At 42.8% G+C, this 18050-nt stretch overlaps 1 protein-coding gene and 2 pseudogenes across 1 annotated transcript; 1 reads left to right on the forward strand and 2 right to left on the reverse strand.

The window, feature by feature from the left end:
• Positions 1 to 1133: 1133 nt before the first annotated feature.
• On the reverse strand, positions 1134 to 2104 carry LOC136753828 (zinc-binding protein A33-like; annotated as a pseudogene).
• A 64-nt stretch (positions 2105 to 2168) lies between these two features.
• Positions 2169 to 3911, reverse strand: LOC136753829 (E3 ubiquitin-protein ligase TRIM35-like; annotated as a pseudogene).
• Positions 3912 to 5488: 1577 nt separating this feature from the next.
• Positions 5489 to 8851, forward strand: npffl (neuropeptide FF-amide peptide precursor like). The gene is made up of 3 exons (XM_066710389.1): positions 5489 to 5742; positions 7624 to 7742; positions 8451 to 8851. The coding sequence occupies exons 1-3, from the start codon at positions 5593 to 5595 to the stop codon at positions 8572 to 8574; spliced, it is 393 nt and encodes a 130-aa protein (XP_066566486.1). The 5' UTR covers positions 5489 to 5592; the 3' UTR covers positions 8575 to 8851.
• Positions 8852 to 18050: the final 9199 nt, after the last annotated feature.

Consider the following 18050-nt stretch of genomic DNA (forward strand, 5'->3'; position numbering starts at 1 on the left):
AAAGAGATAGGTTTATGTCACAGTGTTTAGCTTATATATGATTATTGCTGTTGTGAAATCAGTAAATCTTTATTCCCCACATTTTCTGAGCATTTCCATGACTGTAATTGTTATGGAATAACTTTTGATGCTTGTGTTCATGATTCATTTGAACACCGAATACAGTATTCAAATCCTTATCTTCTCAGCACTCACCCTGTCCATTCTTCTTCATTCTGACAGCTCTTTGTCTTTTCTCCTCTGTGTTTGATCAGGTATCCCTGGAGGAGCTGGGCCACTTCTCAGAGGGCCTAGTGGCCATCCTGTACGGTATGTCTGTGGTTGCCTACACCATGTGTTACACATTATGTTTGCTTTAGTGTTTAACTTAAATTTTGTGTTATCCTGCAGGTTGGTGTCTCACACTCTTTAATGTTACAGTATGTTAATACTTAAACAGATGGCTGTGAGTTCCTTGTGTACTTTCTATACAGTGAGTTTGAATTTAATCTGCACTGCATAGGATAAAAACAACTTTTTATTTCATATGTATATTTATTGGTCGTTTTTGGATATACATTTTAAATCACTTTTCTAAAATACTTGGTTGTCACAATTCATCATTCAGGCTCTGATCTTCTAGTTTGTTGCAGAGTAGTGTTTGTCTAGAGCAGGGGTAGCTATCCCTGGTCCTGGAGAGCCGCAAGGCCTACAGGTTTGTGTTCTAACCAGGTTGTTAACTGCTTAATTGAACCAATTGTGGGGCTTAATTAGGCAAAATGTCCCTGTGTTCATGGTATTTAATGATTGGTGATCTAGAGAGATGTGGAAAACCTGCAGGATTGCAGCTCTCCAGGAACAAGGTTGGCCACACCTTGTCTAGAGAGTCAGGACGTCTTCACTTTCATTATTGTAAAGCAAACAAATATAATGTAATTCAAAAGCAACAGCAGATTCCCAGTATTCACTGAGCATTAGGAAAAAACAACACTGTAAGAGATCCAGGTACAGATTGACCTGAATGCAATACTGGTCCTTCTTTCTCCAAATCTCTTTAAGAATCTTTTTTATGCTAAGATTCTCGTCAAAGACAAACCTTTAACTGGTGGATTCCAGCTTGTCTTTTCACTGACTTTCCTGTTCTGCTGTTTTTCTCAGCTCCACCACCTCCAAAAGATTCGCAGAGGACCACGGTCACCACCAAACCAGAAGAATGGAAACAGCCTCTCAGTCTTTAAAGGTGCAGAGGTGTCCTGTCACTGGGGTCAGAGAATGACACCTCCCCCCTGTCATAGTCCAGCTGATCTTCTGGGGTTTCCTCTTCACAGTGAGTCGTGCCACTGTCCATGATGAGGTCTGTGCTGTGTATTTCCCTTCCCCCAGACATATAGTCCAGAATCCTTGTGTTGGGTGCAGAGTGAATGATTCTTTCCTGTTGCTAGACTGTTTGGCCACTTCCAACCACCAGTACGATCTGTCCCCAACATCAACATCCCAGCATTGCTTTCCTGAGCTGAATCCCTCAGCACCCAGCACACAACAAGACTCCTCAAACCTCTCTGGGTTGTCAGGAAGCTGCCGTCTCTCAGCAGTGAACCTCACAGTGGTTAGCTCCTCAGTGAGAGCCAGGGGTCTGCTGTATTGGGGTCCAGAGTCACAGGAGCTGAAAGAGAGAAAGGGTTAGAAATCAACACACGTCCTGCACAAAAGACATTCATGTGGCTAACTTAATTTGCTGTAATGGTAGTTAAAATAAATAAATACACCAGCACCGAGTATCTGTGAGTTCAGCATCCATGAATGCCAGAGGTAGCTATAAAATTTGAATACTTCAAAAAGCTTTTAGAATGTTTGGGCGATACACGATATATATCTCGATATTTCTTGTTTTTCTCAAAACAAGCTACAGAATAAGACCAAAGACATTATAATTCAAACAAGTCTTTCATTAAATATGCAAAACTAACAAAATATATATATAAATATTTTTTATTGCAAACACTAGTACATACTACTACAATGTTACAAAACTGCTCCAAATGACATTCCCACTCCCGGGTATTCGTGTTGCTCTGCTTTAGTCAGCTGTTGTACTTTGATTTATGTACTTACTATAATTATTCATTTACTATTACGATTTTAACTTAACCATGTTTTCCAAATGAATAGATTAAAGAAAGTGATGGCTATCACAGAATTGTGTCTGAAAGGGATGATATCTCTCTTGTCAAGATCTCAATCTTCTCCTTCATCATGCTTCTCTTTGTTCTTCTTCCTCCCTCAGTGCAGCTACCCTGGCCGCCTGTTCATATCGTAGGAACTGGTGATGTTTCTCAAACTCTTCCTTTATAGTCCTCTATAGACCCCCTGGGTCTGTAATGGAAAACATTTAGAGCATTATGATCATGTCAGTCTGTCATCTTTAGACAGGTTTATTATGGCAGGTCCTTAACACCTTTATTTATTCTGCCTTCTGAGCACAGGTTGTTTTCACTTTATAAAACGTTTCCAGCTTCTTCTGCAGGGGCTCCAATACAGTCCTGAGTTCCTTCTGGAATTAAATGAGAGTTGACACTGTACTAGAGAAACACACCACTGGACAAAACCATTCACTTCATTCAAAAACATGTAGACAGGTCACTTAATTTGTTTTAAAAGTAACTGGTGATACAAGTAGAAACTCCATAAATACCCACTGCATTAATAAATCAGAGAGGGTGTGCCCCCATGCACTCCAGTGTCCATCTAATCAGCTGTATTATCACTGAGAGCAACACTGGTTAAAATGTCAAAATTGGGCAAATTTGTGTAACAGTCTAAATATGTCAAATGTCAAATCCCACTGGTTAGATGTGCCAAGCTTATAGAGACAAATACAAATGTCAGGACAAAGGATACATCTTAATGAGACACACTGCTTTCATGGCTAGAAAGTAGAAAAATACATCAGTTGCCCTTGTAAATAGTGGTGAGGCCCGAAAAGATCTCAGCTGTACTAAACTATATTTAGGGTCACAGTGGTTGTTTAGGCCTCATTACAGGTATACCGGGGTCTAAGAACAGTGGGATATTACACAGATACACCATAAGAGGACTGACAGACCAATTCAACCCTGTGAATAGGAGTGAGTGTTCTCACCTTCCAATCCAGTACAGCCTCCTCTGTGGGACAGACCTCATGAGTCTTATGTTTTCTTGAGGATTGACAGATCAGACAGAAGAGCTTCAGTGTTTCTCTGTGCAGACTGCAGAGCGCTGCACACCCTGCTGAGGGTCTCTGACTTCTCTTCTTTAAGAAGGACTCACAGAGATTCTTTAAAGTCTGACTGAGGGGAGGATGGTCCATAGAAGACCTTCTCCTGCACACTGGACACTCCCGAGAGCCTTTCTGTCTCCACCGCTGCTCCAGACAGGCTGTGGCTACACTTCAAGACAACATGATCCTTGTAGATTTCACAGCACACAGTACAGGAGAGCTCCTCTTCAATTAAGAAGGTCAGTACACTGAGGATTACACTTTTCTAAAAATATTTGTAAAATAATTATAGTTTTAATCCTTATTCACAAACAATGTGATTTAATTTGTAATTTTCCTTTCATTTTTATTTTCCGTCAACCATCAGTTTGCAGAGTAACCCACATACATACTCAAGTGTCTTAGGGCACTTCACCAGTTCCACAACAAACAAATAAGTATTTAAGAAGCCCAATCCAACAAGAATGTCACCAGAGAGAGAAGTTACAAACAGTAACTTTGAAACTGAGCAAACTGTGGTTTCTGTTCTGCATCGATTGTATTGCTGTGGATTCAATCAGTAGAGAATAATGTTTCAGCAGAAGTGCCAGAACTGTACACGCACAATTATATATTTTCAGTATGTACTTTATATTTAAAAAAGCTTCATGTATGCTCCCCTACCCCGCCCCGCCATCCTACCAATACAGTCACACATACATAAATAGATCTTGGCACTGGGCACGCTGTCTGGGTTTTGTTCAGTGACGAGCAGCCAAATGAAGGACGACAGCCTCTGAACTCCAGTCGGCCTCCTCCTGTTTGCAGCAGTCTGGGAGTTGGCTCCAACCCACTAGAGCAGTTCTTAGCTTTCATAACCTCAGGGAAATGGTGGTCAGATGTTCAGCTGTAGGTGAATGGCTCAGAAGGCTGACCATGGATCTTGCAAATGGCTTAACCTCGGCCTTCGAGGAAACAAAACATTCGGCAGTCAGGACGATCCTGTCCTGTTGACATAGCGAAGGGCTCTTCCCCTGCTGTTGTAATCTGTGCAGTTGCCATGGCAAGTATTGTGGGTACCTGGGGTTGGGGGCGGGGGGAGCCTTTAAGAAGATTGTTATACATTAGTCACCTTCACAGCCTCCCTGGAGATGGCTTTTAGTACAGTGTGTGCCTCTTATCAGGACAGCCACTCCACACCGTCTTCATAAAAGCAGGACACAGCCAGTTTTTCAGTGCCAAGAGCCCTTAATCTTACATTTATGAAGGGGGTGCTTATGAAGGAGGTGACTCGTTTTATGATCTGCTGTGTGATGCTGAAGAGGACAGATGGATTTGTGGACCACTGTCTGTTAAGACTAAGGCCTGTGTAAGGCCTAGTCTCCTCTATCAGGAAGTCTACGGTGAGCTAGATCCACTTTCTACCCGTGCCAGTCAAAACCCAGGCTGCTAAAAAGTGGGGCATAACCCAGGTTGGTACACTAGTGGGTGTAAGGGTCTATAGATTTGGGTCACACTGCTGTAGTCTGTGTAACAGTATGGCTAGAGTCAACCCCATTCAGACAACTGTTGAGGATTTGGTGAAGGTCACAATGAGGTGATGAGAGCCTGTGGCCTATTGCTACCTCCGGACCCCGCACTATGAGAAAAAGCACCCGACAAAAGCCCTTGCTTGCCAGACACTGAGCAATGCATCCTTATAGCCCCCTGAAGGACAAGACAGCAGATTGGAGTTGGAGAAATTATTAAATGTGCTTGCGTGGGACGAGGGAAAAATCTGAAACACGCTCCAAACTGGCAGCGCACAATAAACCATCAACAGTTATTTATTTGTATTTTTTATTTAATGGCAGAGATGATGGCTTGTGGGGATGGGGCTGAGCACTAGTGGTGATGGTGGTGGTGTTATTGGGGGGTGGGGGGGGTCAGTGACGAACGACAGTTAATTGCCTGTGTTGGATTTGCCTGCGAGTTGGCTGATTTGCGGTCCATTTGACAGGATTTATCTGTTTAATAAACCTGAAAGTGCTGCTTCTCCTGAGCTCTTGGGAGAGGCAGTCAGCGGTGATGGACTGTACCTCCTGGCCTGGCTGGCCCCCCCAGAGTCCCTGTAAATGGTCTCTGAATGGGCTTAAGCCAACATTTTACAGCATCCTACCCCCCCGCCATGATTTTATTATAATCCCATCAAGGGTCCCATGAGAGACAGGGGGCAGCAGGGAGACATATAAAGAGAGGCGGGGTGCAAGGGGGGGAGATCTGAGCCGTGGACTTTAAGGAGAACAAGCGATATCCGAACACACGCCACAAACACTGCTACAGAGACAGGTATATCTCTTCTTCTTCGTCTTCTTCGACTTCCACCAGCAGCGTTGGGCATGGAGACGGGAGCCTGGCTGACTCTGATGGGGCTGGTCCTGGCTCTGGCCGGAGTGGGCAGCTCGATCAAAGAGGAGGGCTTGGAGTCCATTGAAAACCTGCAAAGCGAACCAGAGGACAATCTGACGGACCGGATAGCAGAAGCATTGGTAAGGACTTGAATGTGGGCTTTTCTTTCCATGTGTCTTGGGTTTTGTTTCTTGATGGGGAGGACATGGGGATTTAGTGGGGGGACTTGTTATGTGAGTGGTGCTAATAATATAATTACCAATGAATTGTTGTCTTTGCATTGTTAATTGATATGAGTGGGGGTCACAGTTGTCTTTATTTTTTGGCTTCCTACCAAAAGAAACCAAGCTTTGAATCGAAAGATTGACTCCATTTGATAGGGCAAGTTAGACATAATATCCTTGATTTATGCTGTAGAACTATTAGAGACCTCTGATTTTCACAGCACAGGCTCTTCCACACATGTTCAGGAAGAGACACACAACCTTCTGGTGTTTATTACCCAGCTGGATTCATTGATTGTTCAATTACACCAATGTAACTCTGTTTCCTAGGTCTGAACCTGTAAGAGGATATATAGACAAGCTGCTGTACTGGTGAATCCCTTGAGAATCCCCATTTTAAGTTATTCCAAAAGTTGTTTCGACACTACTGTGTCTTCATCAGGTAGCCTATCTACCTGATGAAGAGACAGTAGTGTTGAAACGCGTTGTGAGTGATTTAATAAAATGAAATTTGAATAATGTAAAAGTCTGGTCTAAATAACTAATAAGAGAGAGTGCGGCTACAAAATTTAATTTTATATATATATAAAAACAACTATTGTGTTCTGCATAAGCTAAACCTAATTTCTTTATAACTAGTCAATTTTCAGTTAGGATCTTTGTCATCTCAAAAAATGTATAAGGTGTCATTTCAATCCAAAATCGAAATAGGATGCATTGCTGAAAAGCTCTGCTGACTGTAATGCTGAGACAATGTTCGTTAAACAGAGAGATATTTGGAACGCAATGTTGGTGGATGCTGCCTTTTGGGGACCTTCACTGCTCAGACATGTTTATGCAGAGGGTCCCCCTGTGCTTGTCTCCAGCCCAGTGTGTTTTCTGTAGCAGATTCTTAGTGTCGCAGCTGTGTCATATCGGTGACGGCAGAGGTTTGAAGCTGGAAGGCAAGTGTGACAGGATATGAACTGAGAAGGCACAGAAGTGCGCTTTGAAACAGGAGCACAGTGTGGCCTTGGGCGTATTTTAAGGAAACGGGAGATCCATACGCAGGGCGAATGAAAAAGGCTTTTATTTGGAGCCCTCAGTGTGTTTCAGTCATAGCCAGGTGGGTATTGACTGAAGCAAAACATGGCTAATATCTTGCTTCCCCCTGCTTCTATTGCTAGTAGGGGAGATCTATTTAACTGAGCTGGCAGCTAGTTGGTGGAAACTTAAATTGGGTTTTGCAACTTGGGGTAAAATCTTCTAAATGAATTAGTGAATAAGGGAGAGGGGTTGGGGTGTGCATAGGACGATTACAGCCTAGTGAGACTCCATGTTGATGTGTGCTGGGGTTACACTGCTGAGCTCAAGTAGAAATTTCAATCCACAGCTGTTTAGGAAGTTAGCTGAGCTATCTGGTCAGAGATGCCAGCAATGGAGTTAGGAGAGTGGACTGTAGAGTTTTCACAGTGTTATGTGGAGCTCTGTCAGTGAGTTTACATTGAAGTGTCTTTTGCTTCAAACGGAAAGCTGGGGAAAATATTGTCAAGACATTCCTGCTTTAAGGAATTCAACACCAATGAGAACCTCATCTTGGAACATGTCGTCAACTAGAACCTGTAAAAAACAATCAAACAGGACATCATTATCAATCTCCATTTAATCCGAGCTCAGTGTGTTTTCCGAGCCTTCTCACTCACAGCCGCGAAGTGCCTTACCACACCCTCTGTGTCTTGTGTGAGTAAGCTTGTGGCCCCAGTGTTGCCTGGAGGTCCGCAATGCACAAGTGACTCTGCTCTCTCTCCTTGTCTGTAGGATGGTGACAAACGGATGGCGCATGGGGACGAACGCTTACTCAGCACTGTGCTGCGCTCTCTCCTACACGGACCCCTGCGATACAACCGGAGCCCTTCCTTCCTTTTCCAGCCCCAGAGGTGAGCTCCTGAAAAATAACCAGTTAACCAGTAAAATAAATCCCTCAGGAACCAGAGCCGGGCCACTCCTTATGATTTTACATTAGTGGAGCCCAGGGTTATAGGTTGCCCCAAAATTACAATTTTCTGAATCCTGGGAACACGTGTTAGTTACTGATTAATCCAGCAAGTCCATTCAGTGGTTTGACTGGTTTGGTAAATGTGGTCTTGGAGGATTTAAGGATATTCTGGTCATACTTCCAAATCTCTAAATGACTGGATTAACCAAAAGTTGATCTGCACTCTCCAGAACCAGGGATGGAGACCCCGGGCTTAATTTCTCAGTCGCTTACAGATCCAGCAATAAGAGGCTGAAATGGTACATTCCATTAGGAAGGGAATAAGCAGGTGATGAAACCCTGATCCTACCCAAAGTGTTTAACATCAGCTGGGGCATAGACACTTCAGCAGCTGGGCATTTGTGTGGAGCTCCCTTCTAGTTTTCATAGGAAACACTGAAACACTGTCACAGTCTCCAGGAACCCAACAGGTCTCTGTATAACTGTACTAGGCTCTGCTACTCCATTTCCTATCCTGAATAGTACTCTATGGGCAAGGAGATCGCTCATTTGTACAGTCGTGCGTTGTGAAGGGGGTATAGTGAAACCTGTCCCTTTGAGAGGTGGCCATCACAGAAAGCGAAGGACCCCTGACATGTCTTGTCTTCAGGTTTGGCCGGGAAAGCAGAGGAGGCCTGGGCTTGGAGGATAGGATACAGTCCCGGGGCTGGGAGACCATCCCACCCCAGTTCTGGAGCATGGCTGTACCACAGAGATTCGGGAAGAAGAAGTGATGGCACTGCAATCAGAAGGCAGGGATACCGGATGTATCCAACAACAATGATGGCAACGACAAATTCATGTCCCTGCCCCTCCTATGCCCCACCCCTTTACTATATGACCAATTAAACATCCTGACTGCACCCTGACCGGCTTTATCCCTGTCTCCCGATTGGTGGAACTGCGTCAATCTGTCAGACAGACTATAACAAGCATTCGGTAATAATAATGTGCAATTCACTTTCGAAATTTCTGACTGCTAACCCCTCCCTGACCCTGACCCCCATCCCCTCCTCGTCTCCCCCTCTCATCCTTTCCAATAAAAAGCTTTAAAAAAATAAAGACCTGTGTTTGTCTCTTTCATGGAAGACTAATCAAGTTTGAAATATATGAGCTTTATATTTGTTTTTTGCTCTGTATATTCATGCCCTCCTCAAGGGACAATATTTTAAGTGTATATATAATTTAGGATACCGTTTAATTTATTTTTATTTTACACACATAAGAAACATCTACTAATATAACTCATGCCGTGGAATCTTTCAACACATTATAAACGGTAAACAAAGAAATACACGTCTCACAAAAAATGTAACTGAAATTATTTTTCATGGTCAAAAGTTCAGCCAAAATGTATTGCTGAACTACATTACCCACAATGCAAGAGTCACTGGGACGTCAAACTCACGGCGGTGGTGGAGGGTTTGAATGGCGTCCGCATTGATTGATGTGAACGGAGGTAAGGAATTAAATTACGATAAAACTTTAAACCTTACAATTTATTTCATCCTTTAAATTAAGTTCCATTATTAATTTAAAGCTTCATCTTTAATTTAAAAAAAATATATATATTCTCAAATGAGTATATAACATACTTTTTACTAATATTAAAAATTAAACAACTATTAAAAATGCCTTTTCCTTTCGTTCCAGTTTATGTCCTCCTCTATGGGGCATAATTTGTGCCAAAATGAATAAATACATAAATAAATAAAATGCGAAATAAATAGGCCTAAATAAATACATAAATAAATAACGAAAGAAATAGATAAAAAAAGTAAATCGAATATTTGTATTTCGTTATGTAGGTCTATTTATTTATATATTTTCATTTCGTTTTGAATTTTAATTATTTATTTAAAAATGTTGTCACAAATTATTAGTATAAACCTACATGTTACTAGTACTTTAGGGAAATATTGCGTTAGGTAACTTAACCCTTTATTTTTATTTTATCCAACACGATGCAGGGCTACAGTTCATTATCTATTCAAATATGTGTATTTATTTCGGAGCAATTATGCATACAACTCAGTCACCGCTAGAGGGGGATGCAGTGCTGTCAGATTTCCCCGCCAATATGGGAGATTTATAAGTGCCCAGGAGGACATTTGGGGGCAATATTTGTATGGGAGGAAAGCTTGTGGGATATTTTTTGAAATTGGGGGAATTGTATGTTCTGTATAACTATGTTCTTGTATAGATATTGTATTACCCCCCAGTGTACAATTCAGCAGCAGCAGCCCCCGCCTCCCCCTTTATATTCTTTTAACAATATAAAACCAGGTTTCAGTAAAGAGGGGAATTTTCATTCTTTTTGAGTAATTGTTGTCCCTCACACCAAACTATGCTGGCCCTTTGCAATAATTAATTCAAGCGCATGTTTAATCATTTCTGGTGTTATGTATTTAAATGTCCAATACAGTAGGGTTTATAGGCTATGATAATATAAAAAACACAATAAACAGTACTCTTAGCAAGATGGTAATTGCATTTGAGAGTGGCTTGCAATCACACCTAATAGACTGTGAACAAGACGTGTCTAAGGGAAGTCGGTTAACATTTTATTTTATTTTATTTTATTTTATTTTAAAGTTATCCCTTTTCACATCCCTGAAGACAAAGGGATCCAGTCTCGTTTAAACCTGTTGTGTTCTGCGCAGGCTTCAGTAGATCTACAATGTATGCTTGTAAGTAAGGTTTTCCAAAGACTAACAATGTCAGGTAAACTCACAGCTGTATTGATTGTTTAACAGCGATACAAACTGGGGAGTAGAGACTGAACAGACCCCTCCTTCAGCATCCTCCTCCCTTTTAATAAATGGTATCCCCTCTCTGTGCCCCTTCCCACAGCACCCTCTCTCCCCTATTAACCCCTTATGAGGCACGGTGGCACGTTACAAAAACGTAATTTTATCTCAGGTCGACATTTACGTGAACAACGGTCTCTGTAGTGTCAGCCTGAGTTTTACTGTACATCTGATCCAAAAGACAGAGCTTTAAAAGGTTCAATCGTTGGCAGTGGAAGGGCCGGGGCTTGAACTAGGAACCTCCTAATTAAAAAAAAAAACAACCTGTGAAAAATTACATTTAATTGGAAATAATGGTGCACAAAGTATCACAAAATCAATGTGTGAGCTTCATCAAGTTCTCAAACAGAGACTATTGTAGCTGCAGTTTACCCATTTCATTAGTTACCGGAGAGAATCCCTTCAGCACGCGTCCGCAAGAGTTTTAATGTTCCCTCGAGCGACAAGTCTGACAGAACGACGCTTGTTTTTTTCCTTGTTCGGTTTAATTTCCAGGATGCCTTGCACCCTACTTTCAAGAGGCAAAGCGCACATGAGAAACCAAGTAATTGAGATGAATGACATGAAACTGGCGACGATCTCTGATGTCTCCTTCTACATGGGGTGAGTCACACCGTCTCATCCGCCCCCATACAACATATCACTCCTTCAGGAGGCCGGCACTACCTACGGAAGGGTTGTTTGTATTCCACTTCAGTGTTATACACGGCTGTTTATCCACACAACACACAACCTGGAAACCAGAGCAGATTTCTGTGTGAATCAGACACAGTGTTTTGTCAATAATACTGTTCATATTATTATGCAAATATTTAATCCTTTCCATCTCTGGTTAATGGATTAAGCTGTGATAATTTAACTTGTGTCAGTCCTCCGCTGGGAATGGGATACAAGTAATCTAGGAGCCAGGGTCTCTCATTCTTCCTGCATTTTCAGTTACTGATGAGAGTGCACAGCTGTAGTGGGGAGGATTGGGTGAGTGGGGGGGCACAGAGAGATAAAAAGGGCACAATTAAAAGACCCATTTTGACTGAAGGCTCACGAGGGAGAAGACAGAAAGTGAGCCCAGCCATAATGGATCTCGGTCTCCCTCTAGGCCTGTAGAAGCCTTTTACAGTGATGGAGCCATTTAATTAGTTCAGCTCCTCAGCATTTTCAATTTATTTCTTGTTTAGGTCTTGTGTTCGCCGGGTTTCCTCCTTCACATCATTAATCAGCGTAGTTTTCTCAAAAATGATATATTTCAGTGCGTCTCCCCTAAGATAGTTTGGTAGAATTACCCTGATTTGACAATTTGCAGGTAAAGGAAGTGGTTTAAAAAAGTCAAATAAAAAAGGGTGTCTGATTCTTAAGCAATAATCACATTGCATTAGATTAGTGGGTGATGTTAAAAGTCTGCCTTGCCCTGACACCGCAGGGTTACGTGATACCCCTGTGTATACTGGGTGATTGGTTATGTTTCAGTGCTTCTGTTGCCCAGTGGACCTCTGTTCCAGTGCCAGTTGGAAACACTGCAACTTCAGAACTAAGGACCCGCTGCACTGCCGTTCAGTCTTAAGGTGCTGATGATGTAAAGAGACCTATATATCCTGCTTCATAGGTTCCTTACAATCACCATAACAATAAAACATGGTTAAACCAGTCCAGTCAACCCTAATTATGTGCTGACACGGGCGGGGAAGAAATCAGGTGGAATGAAAAACCTAGAGCAACCATCAGCCTGGGAGACTGATGTTTATTATTTCTAATAGGGCCTGATCTCAGCTATGTGCGAAGCAGTGTTTGATGATGCCTGCAAAATAACCTGTTTATGGGAGCTGATGTTAATCTCGCCATTAAGTGTTTGAACATTGAAGCCATTTCCACTCTGGGGCGTTGTGTTGCATTGTGGGGCAGCTGCTAATGGATCCACTTGAGCTGTGTGTGGGTGTCCGCACTTCATGTCAAGTGATTGTTCCTTTGGTTATTTGAGAAGAGTTGCTCAGAAAGGGGTTGTGTTGCACTGCAGGCTGTGATTGGGCCTCCTAGTGTGGGGGAGGCGGGCTGTCAGGGTTCATCCTGAAGTTCTATTGGTTGGAACACTGGGGCAGGGAAAGGAGCTGAGCTGTCAGTTATCTTGTGACCTTCCATGTGGTTAGCTGGTTAGCTTTGCTCACCCTGATTGTCCTTGTCCCATCTCACCCAAATGTGTGCCTCTGATCACATGCCTGTCCCAGGGCACTTAGTTTACCTGCAAATAAATGACATGGAAAATGTTGCACCAAAATATCTTAGCTATAATTGGTAGAGCTTTTGAGTTATTTATTTCTGTATGAAGCCTATCTATCTATCTCTCTGTCTCTCCATCTATCTCTCTATATATATATTTGAAATCATAAGGCAAACTGGTAAAGTTAGCAGTCATTTCAAATCAGATTGTTTTAAGCATCGTATTTAGGATTTGATGGTGTGAAACAGTTTGAATGGGGCTCACCTCGCGACACTGGAATCAGGCTTAGCTGTGGGGTTCCCATAGCCAGGATATTACTCATGTCGCTCCTATTGCCTGCCTTTGTCAGTACGGCTGAATGGGCTGAGGGGCCGGACTCACACTGGGCTCTGTCTCAAGGACGGGGACAGACTGCAAAGCTCTGAGAAGAATCACAGTCTTCAGGGGTGGAAACAGAGGGGGGCAGGTATGACTATGACTCAGTAGTCATTCAGTTTGCATTTTACAAGCTGTTTAAAACCCTTTAGCATAAGCCAAAACCAGATGCTGTTTCCCTTATTTTGGGGTGCCCTTTAAGTTAGTTCTTGGTAAAGGGATATGATTTTATTCACGGAACAAAACACTGTGGGGCTGGATGTAATGGGTTTTTTTTTCTCTTTGGTCCCATACACAGAATAGACAAAACATATGCAGGAAAACATATTAAGAAAATGCAAAATATTCAAGCTATGGTTGCAGATTTGAGGTTTCCCTAGCCAGTTTTTCAACAAGGTTTTCACAGGACTTTACATGTCCAGTCCTAGTGTCCAATAATACCTAGTTGTTGGTTTCTTTAAATGTATATCGCCAACCTATACTAGTACAATGGTGTTTAGTCTCATATACTCCAATTTGCACAATGACCCCCATTTCCCAAAGCCTCAAAAAGATCAGACGGCCAAGGAAAAGTAGAGTCTTATCGGCTTCCCAGTGATCAGTAAAGGAAAAGTTGTGTTTTGGAGAGTGGGAAATCGCGGAGGGAACACAACAGCTTTTTAAATAGGGTTATTGATCAACCACACGCACAGGCACCAACCATTCTTTCTTGCTTCTTTTTCTTGACGCATTTAAATCACACAAAGCAGTATGGCTGTGCGGTACTTTGCTAATTCCTTATGTTATTTATTATTATTTGTATTACTGGGGAGACAAATACAGTTAAAGGCTAAACCAAAGCTGCATTGAAACAGAAAATTGCTTGACAGAAATTGCTTGTCTTACACAACAGCCAGTGTAACTTTGCTGTAATGAGCCGGTTTTCTTTTGCTGAGCTGCTGATGTTCCTGCTGCTAGAATTACTGATAAAAGTGTGGAGTTCATGTTGTCTGAGGCCCTGTTTTTCTTTTCACTGTATTCTTGATACTCCAGCCTTTTCAGCTCCCCTGTGTCTCTATTACAAGACATCTCCATAGACAAAGCTCAGACTTGCTCAGTACAGGGCTCCGCCATTTTTGAATGAGTGCCCTAAAACCAATTGTCCCCATTTTCTATTTGGCAATAACAATCAACATCAACTCTTCTCAGCTTGTATGAATCCAGACCTCCTCCTTTTGACTTTAAAGGTGATTTTATTAAATGTAGAGCACTATTTTGATGTGACGGCATTGTTTATAGTTAACCAGTCAGTCACATCCTTTTAGTTTTAGTTTTGTTTCATTTTTCAAAATGTGGCACATGTTTCAATTGACAATAAAATGTTCGAATTGCAATTAAGTGCCCTCTGAGATGTAATTGAACATATAGACAAACTGAGGAATTTCAGAAAATTGAGAAATGGGGCAAAATCAGGCAGAGCAGAGCTACTGTGCTCATTCTTACACAGTAATAATTCTTACTGGTATTGGTTGTCATGGTGACAGCTGATGCAATGCTAATCATCTGGGAAGGGCGGGAGGGAGTTGGACTGGGGAAGGGGGAGGGTGGGGGGTTTGTCTGTTTTATAAATATCAGCAAAGGAAATGAGGTGGGAGGCAGGAGATAAGAATAACAATGCCCGCGCTAGTTCTTATTTGTGCGCGCCATCAATCAGCTCAGGCCTTGGATTTATGCTGTATCGATCACCTGGGGCCAGGCTTGTGATGGAGAATACCACTGCTAATTACGCAAACCAGGCACTGTCATGAAAACAGGCGCCCTCCTCCTCCTCCGGCTGACACATCTCCCTCCGCTCTCGGCTTCCTTCTTCCGCTTGTAATTAGGAGTTTATGAGTTTGCGCCCACTCCGCTGGCCTGGGTAGCTGTAACTGCCGTGTTCCTGCCCCGTGTCGATAATAAAATGAGTCATGGTTAAAGTGGGCCTGGAAGTTTTCATTTAGTTTCTCTTACAGGTACTTGCAGTTTAAAATCTAACACAGTCACCTTGAATATTATCTATTTCCTCATTACGGGAATATAGTTTCACGGTTTCCTGCAGAAATTAGCATAGGCATGGCGTTCTGTTATGGAATTGTCAAGTCGGGGGGGCTGGCATTGGAGGGGGTTAGCCTTTGCAAACGAGAGTGGGGGGCGTGATGGGAGCATGTGCGCTTGTGCTTGTTGTTTTTTTTTTTTTGGGAGGTCGTTCACACATTTGTTTGGCATGGCGTCAGCGATTTTGGCAGTAACGGCAGCCTGTTGTCAAGGGCGCCACTTTGAGGACCACTGTCGGAGCGCCTGTCACTGCTCTCTCTGTAAACTAATATCTAATGCTCTTGCCGCCAATCCTGTTTTGTCTTCTCTCTGTGCTCTGTGTTCTGTGTTCTGCCGTGCCTGCAGAGGTTATATTTTTGCTGTGATCGTGAGACCAGATTCGAATCCAAACCACACAGTGACACACCCACTGCACCAAAATACCCTGTCCCCCTGGGGTTTGAATACTCCAGCAAGGTCGGAGAGTGATGAAGTCAATATTCACTCTGAGCCCTGTTACACAAGGAACCAATGGGCAATCACGATTCTAGAGCACTGACTGGCCCATCACTTCACATCCTCCATTTCCTTCTAGTCATTAGATCTTGTGCATGTACGCTCTGCACAGTACTACAGTATATATATGTAGACAGATTACTTTGTGTATGTCTTCTGCGTGTCTTTACCTGCCGAGATAATTAAGAAGAGCTTTGAGTCTGATAAGCCAAAAGCAAATCCCTCATGTTATGTAATAGCAATGATTAGAATAATAACATTTATATTTGTAATATATTGGGCGTTTTCATAGCAAAAACCCTCAAGTGAAAATAAAGACAACCAGTTTCAAAGACTCCTAAAACTACACAGTAAACACAAACAAAAACTGGAAAAGTACCTTTTAAGTGACGATTGCAAACAACAAGGCGAACACAGTTTATGCAACCCTTTAGAATTGACATCAAAGGAATCCGCTGAGTTGTCTGGCGGTGACTCGGCTCTTATTGTTTTCAGGAAGCAATTTTTCGGCTGACGTCGGAAGGGTCCAGGTCTCACTGATAAGCCAGCTGTACAAACCAGTTGTTGAGCAGACACTTTTAACAAGTAACATTTTCCTTCAATTCAGCAGACTGGAGACTTGGAGTACAGTGTGTGGGCCTGCAGAGCGAGTTTGATTGACAGCAGTATCCCATCCCCTCCTTCCTGCCCCTCCCTTGTCTGCTGTCGTGTCTCTTATGTTTGGCTCAAAGGCCATATGGCAGAAAATTAATTCAGTGGCGTTGATCAATAAGAGGGCAACACATCTTCTACTGTCCTTCTAAAAATTAAAAAGGGGAATGGTTGGTTCATGTGACTCCATTGGTAACGTTTTAATCCTGATCTATAGGATTGACTAACACGGCCAATTCAACATTCACCTACAGCGTACGTTATTTCAGATATTTTACTCTGCACCACCTTGGTTCAAGTTTCCCCCTCCTGCTCCATTTATACAATTTGAGGTGGGGAGTGGGATCAGAGAGCGGCTATAAACAATATATTATGAGATGGAAAAAAGCTGATGGAATGGGGAAATGATGGACACATAATTACTACATCTGTAACACAAAAGGCACTTATCAACATGAAGCACAACAAACCTTGTGATTGGTCCTCCTGCAGCCCTCATACTCAATAAATGGTGATAATTAGCGAGAGGGCTCTGTGGATAATGACTGTTGTATGGGCACATACAAAGGATGTTCCTACCCCTGGCCCCTTAGAGAGCTCAGCTTGAGTTAAAGCACAAAGTTACATGATCTCCAATTTCCTGTTATATAATGTTTCTGGGCTCAATTTGCTATTTGATATCTGCTGCTTAGGTGTTATTTACCCTTGTCAGTGTAGGCTGAAAGAAAATGACCCTGGGGGTGGGGGCAATCTGGGCTGCACCGCCTGGAACTGTGGCCGTGTGTCTCAAAAGTAAAGATAGCATGAGTGTTTTTGATGGTCAGAAAGAGAGATTACAGTTGAAAGGGCCAGTGGAAATCACCAGAAAAACATAATTGCTTCATTATGATTTAAGGAGTCTTGTTCCGAATATTCTTAACGAGCACGGAAGACAGAAAATAAAAATAAAAATCCTAATTGCCTGACCCCCCGAGGTCGATTTCATTAGCGGGTCTGTGCGATTGTAGTGAGCGTTTGTGTCGGGACGTTAATTTGAGCTGTTGCGTCGTCCCCTGTGCAGAACTAGGCTTGTTAGTTTTAAGGGAGCTGCCTGTTTGTCTGTGCACGTTCCCCTCCACAGGCTTCCTAGCCACATACATGCAGACATTCATGTATGTGCTGCTTTCATGCACCAGTTTTGCTGAGTGCTGTGTGTGATGAGAGAGAGCTTGTTCCCGATTTCTCCCCACACACAGCCTGGCAGCCGTGCCCCCCCCCAATCAGCACAGCTGGAAAAGCAGCGAAGTGCAGCTCATTTGAATTTCAGAAGTATGGGAGTGTAAGAGAGAGCAGGGAGTGGGAAGGTGGTGGGGGTCTGGTATCTGTGTTAGACATAACCGCCGCCGTGACATCCAGTATAGTTTCTTCCTTTCAGTGGCTGCATTTCCCCCCCCGCGACAACAGAAAACAACAGGAGGGAGGGAGGGAGGAAGAAAGAGAGAGATAGAGGAAGAGAGGAGGAGAAAAGGGGGTGGTAGAGAGAAGGAGACTGATATCAAAAGTGAGTGGGAGCAGGAGAACAGGCATCACTGTACTGTTGTCTTTAACCTTTCATGTT

This window comes from Amia ocellicauda, chromosome 7 (genome assembly GCF_036373705.1).
Source record: "Amia ocellicauda isolate fAmiCal2 chromosome 7, fAmiCal2.hap1, whole genome shotgun sequence".
Lineage (NCBI taxonomy): Eukaryota > Metazoa > Chordata > Actinopteri > Amiiformes > Amiidae > Amia > Amia ocellicauda.

Bases quoted from the DNA above. Each gene is read 5' to 3' on its own strand.
- npffl (XM_066710389.1), top strand. From the start codon at position 5,593: ATGGAGACGGGAGCCTGGCTGACTCTGATGGGGCTGGTCCTGGCTCTG. The intron at 5,743-7,623 runs GTAAGGACTTGA...CCTTGTCTGTAG, and splicing joins ACCGGATAGCAGAAGCATTG to GATGGTGACAAACGGATGGC. The intron at 7,743-8,450 runs GTGAGCTCCTGA...TCTTGTCTTCAG, and splicing joins TTCCTTTTCCAGCCCCAGAG to GTTTGGCCGGGAAAGCAGAG.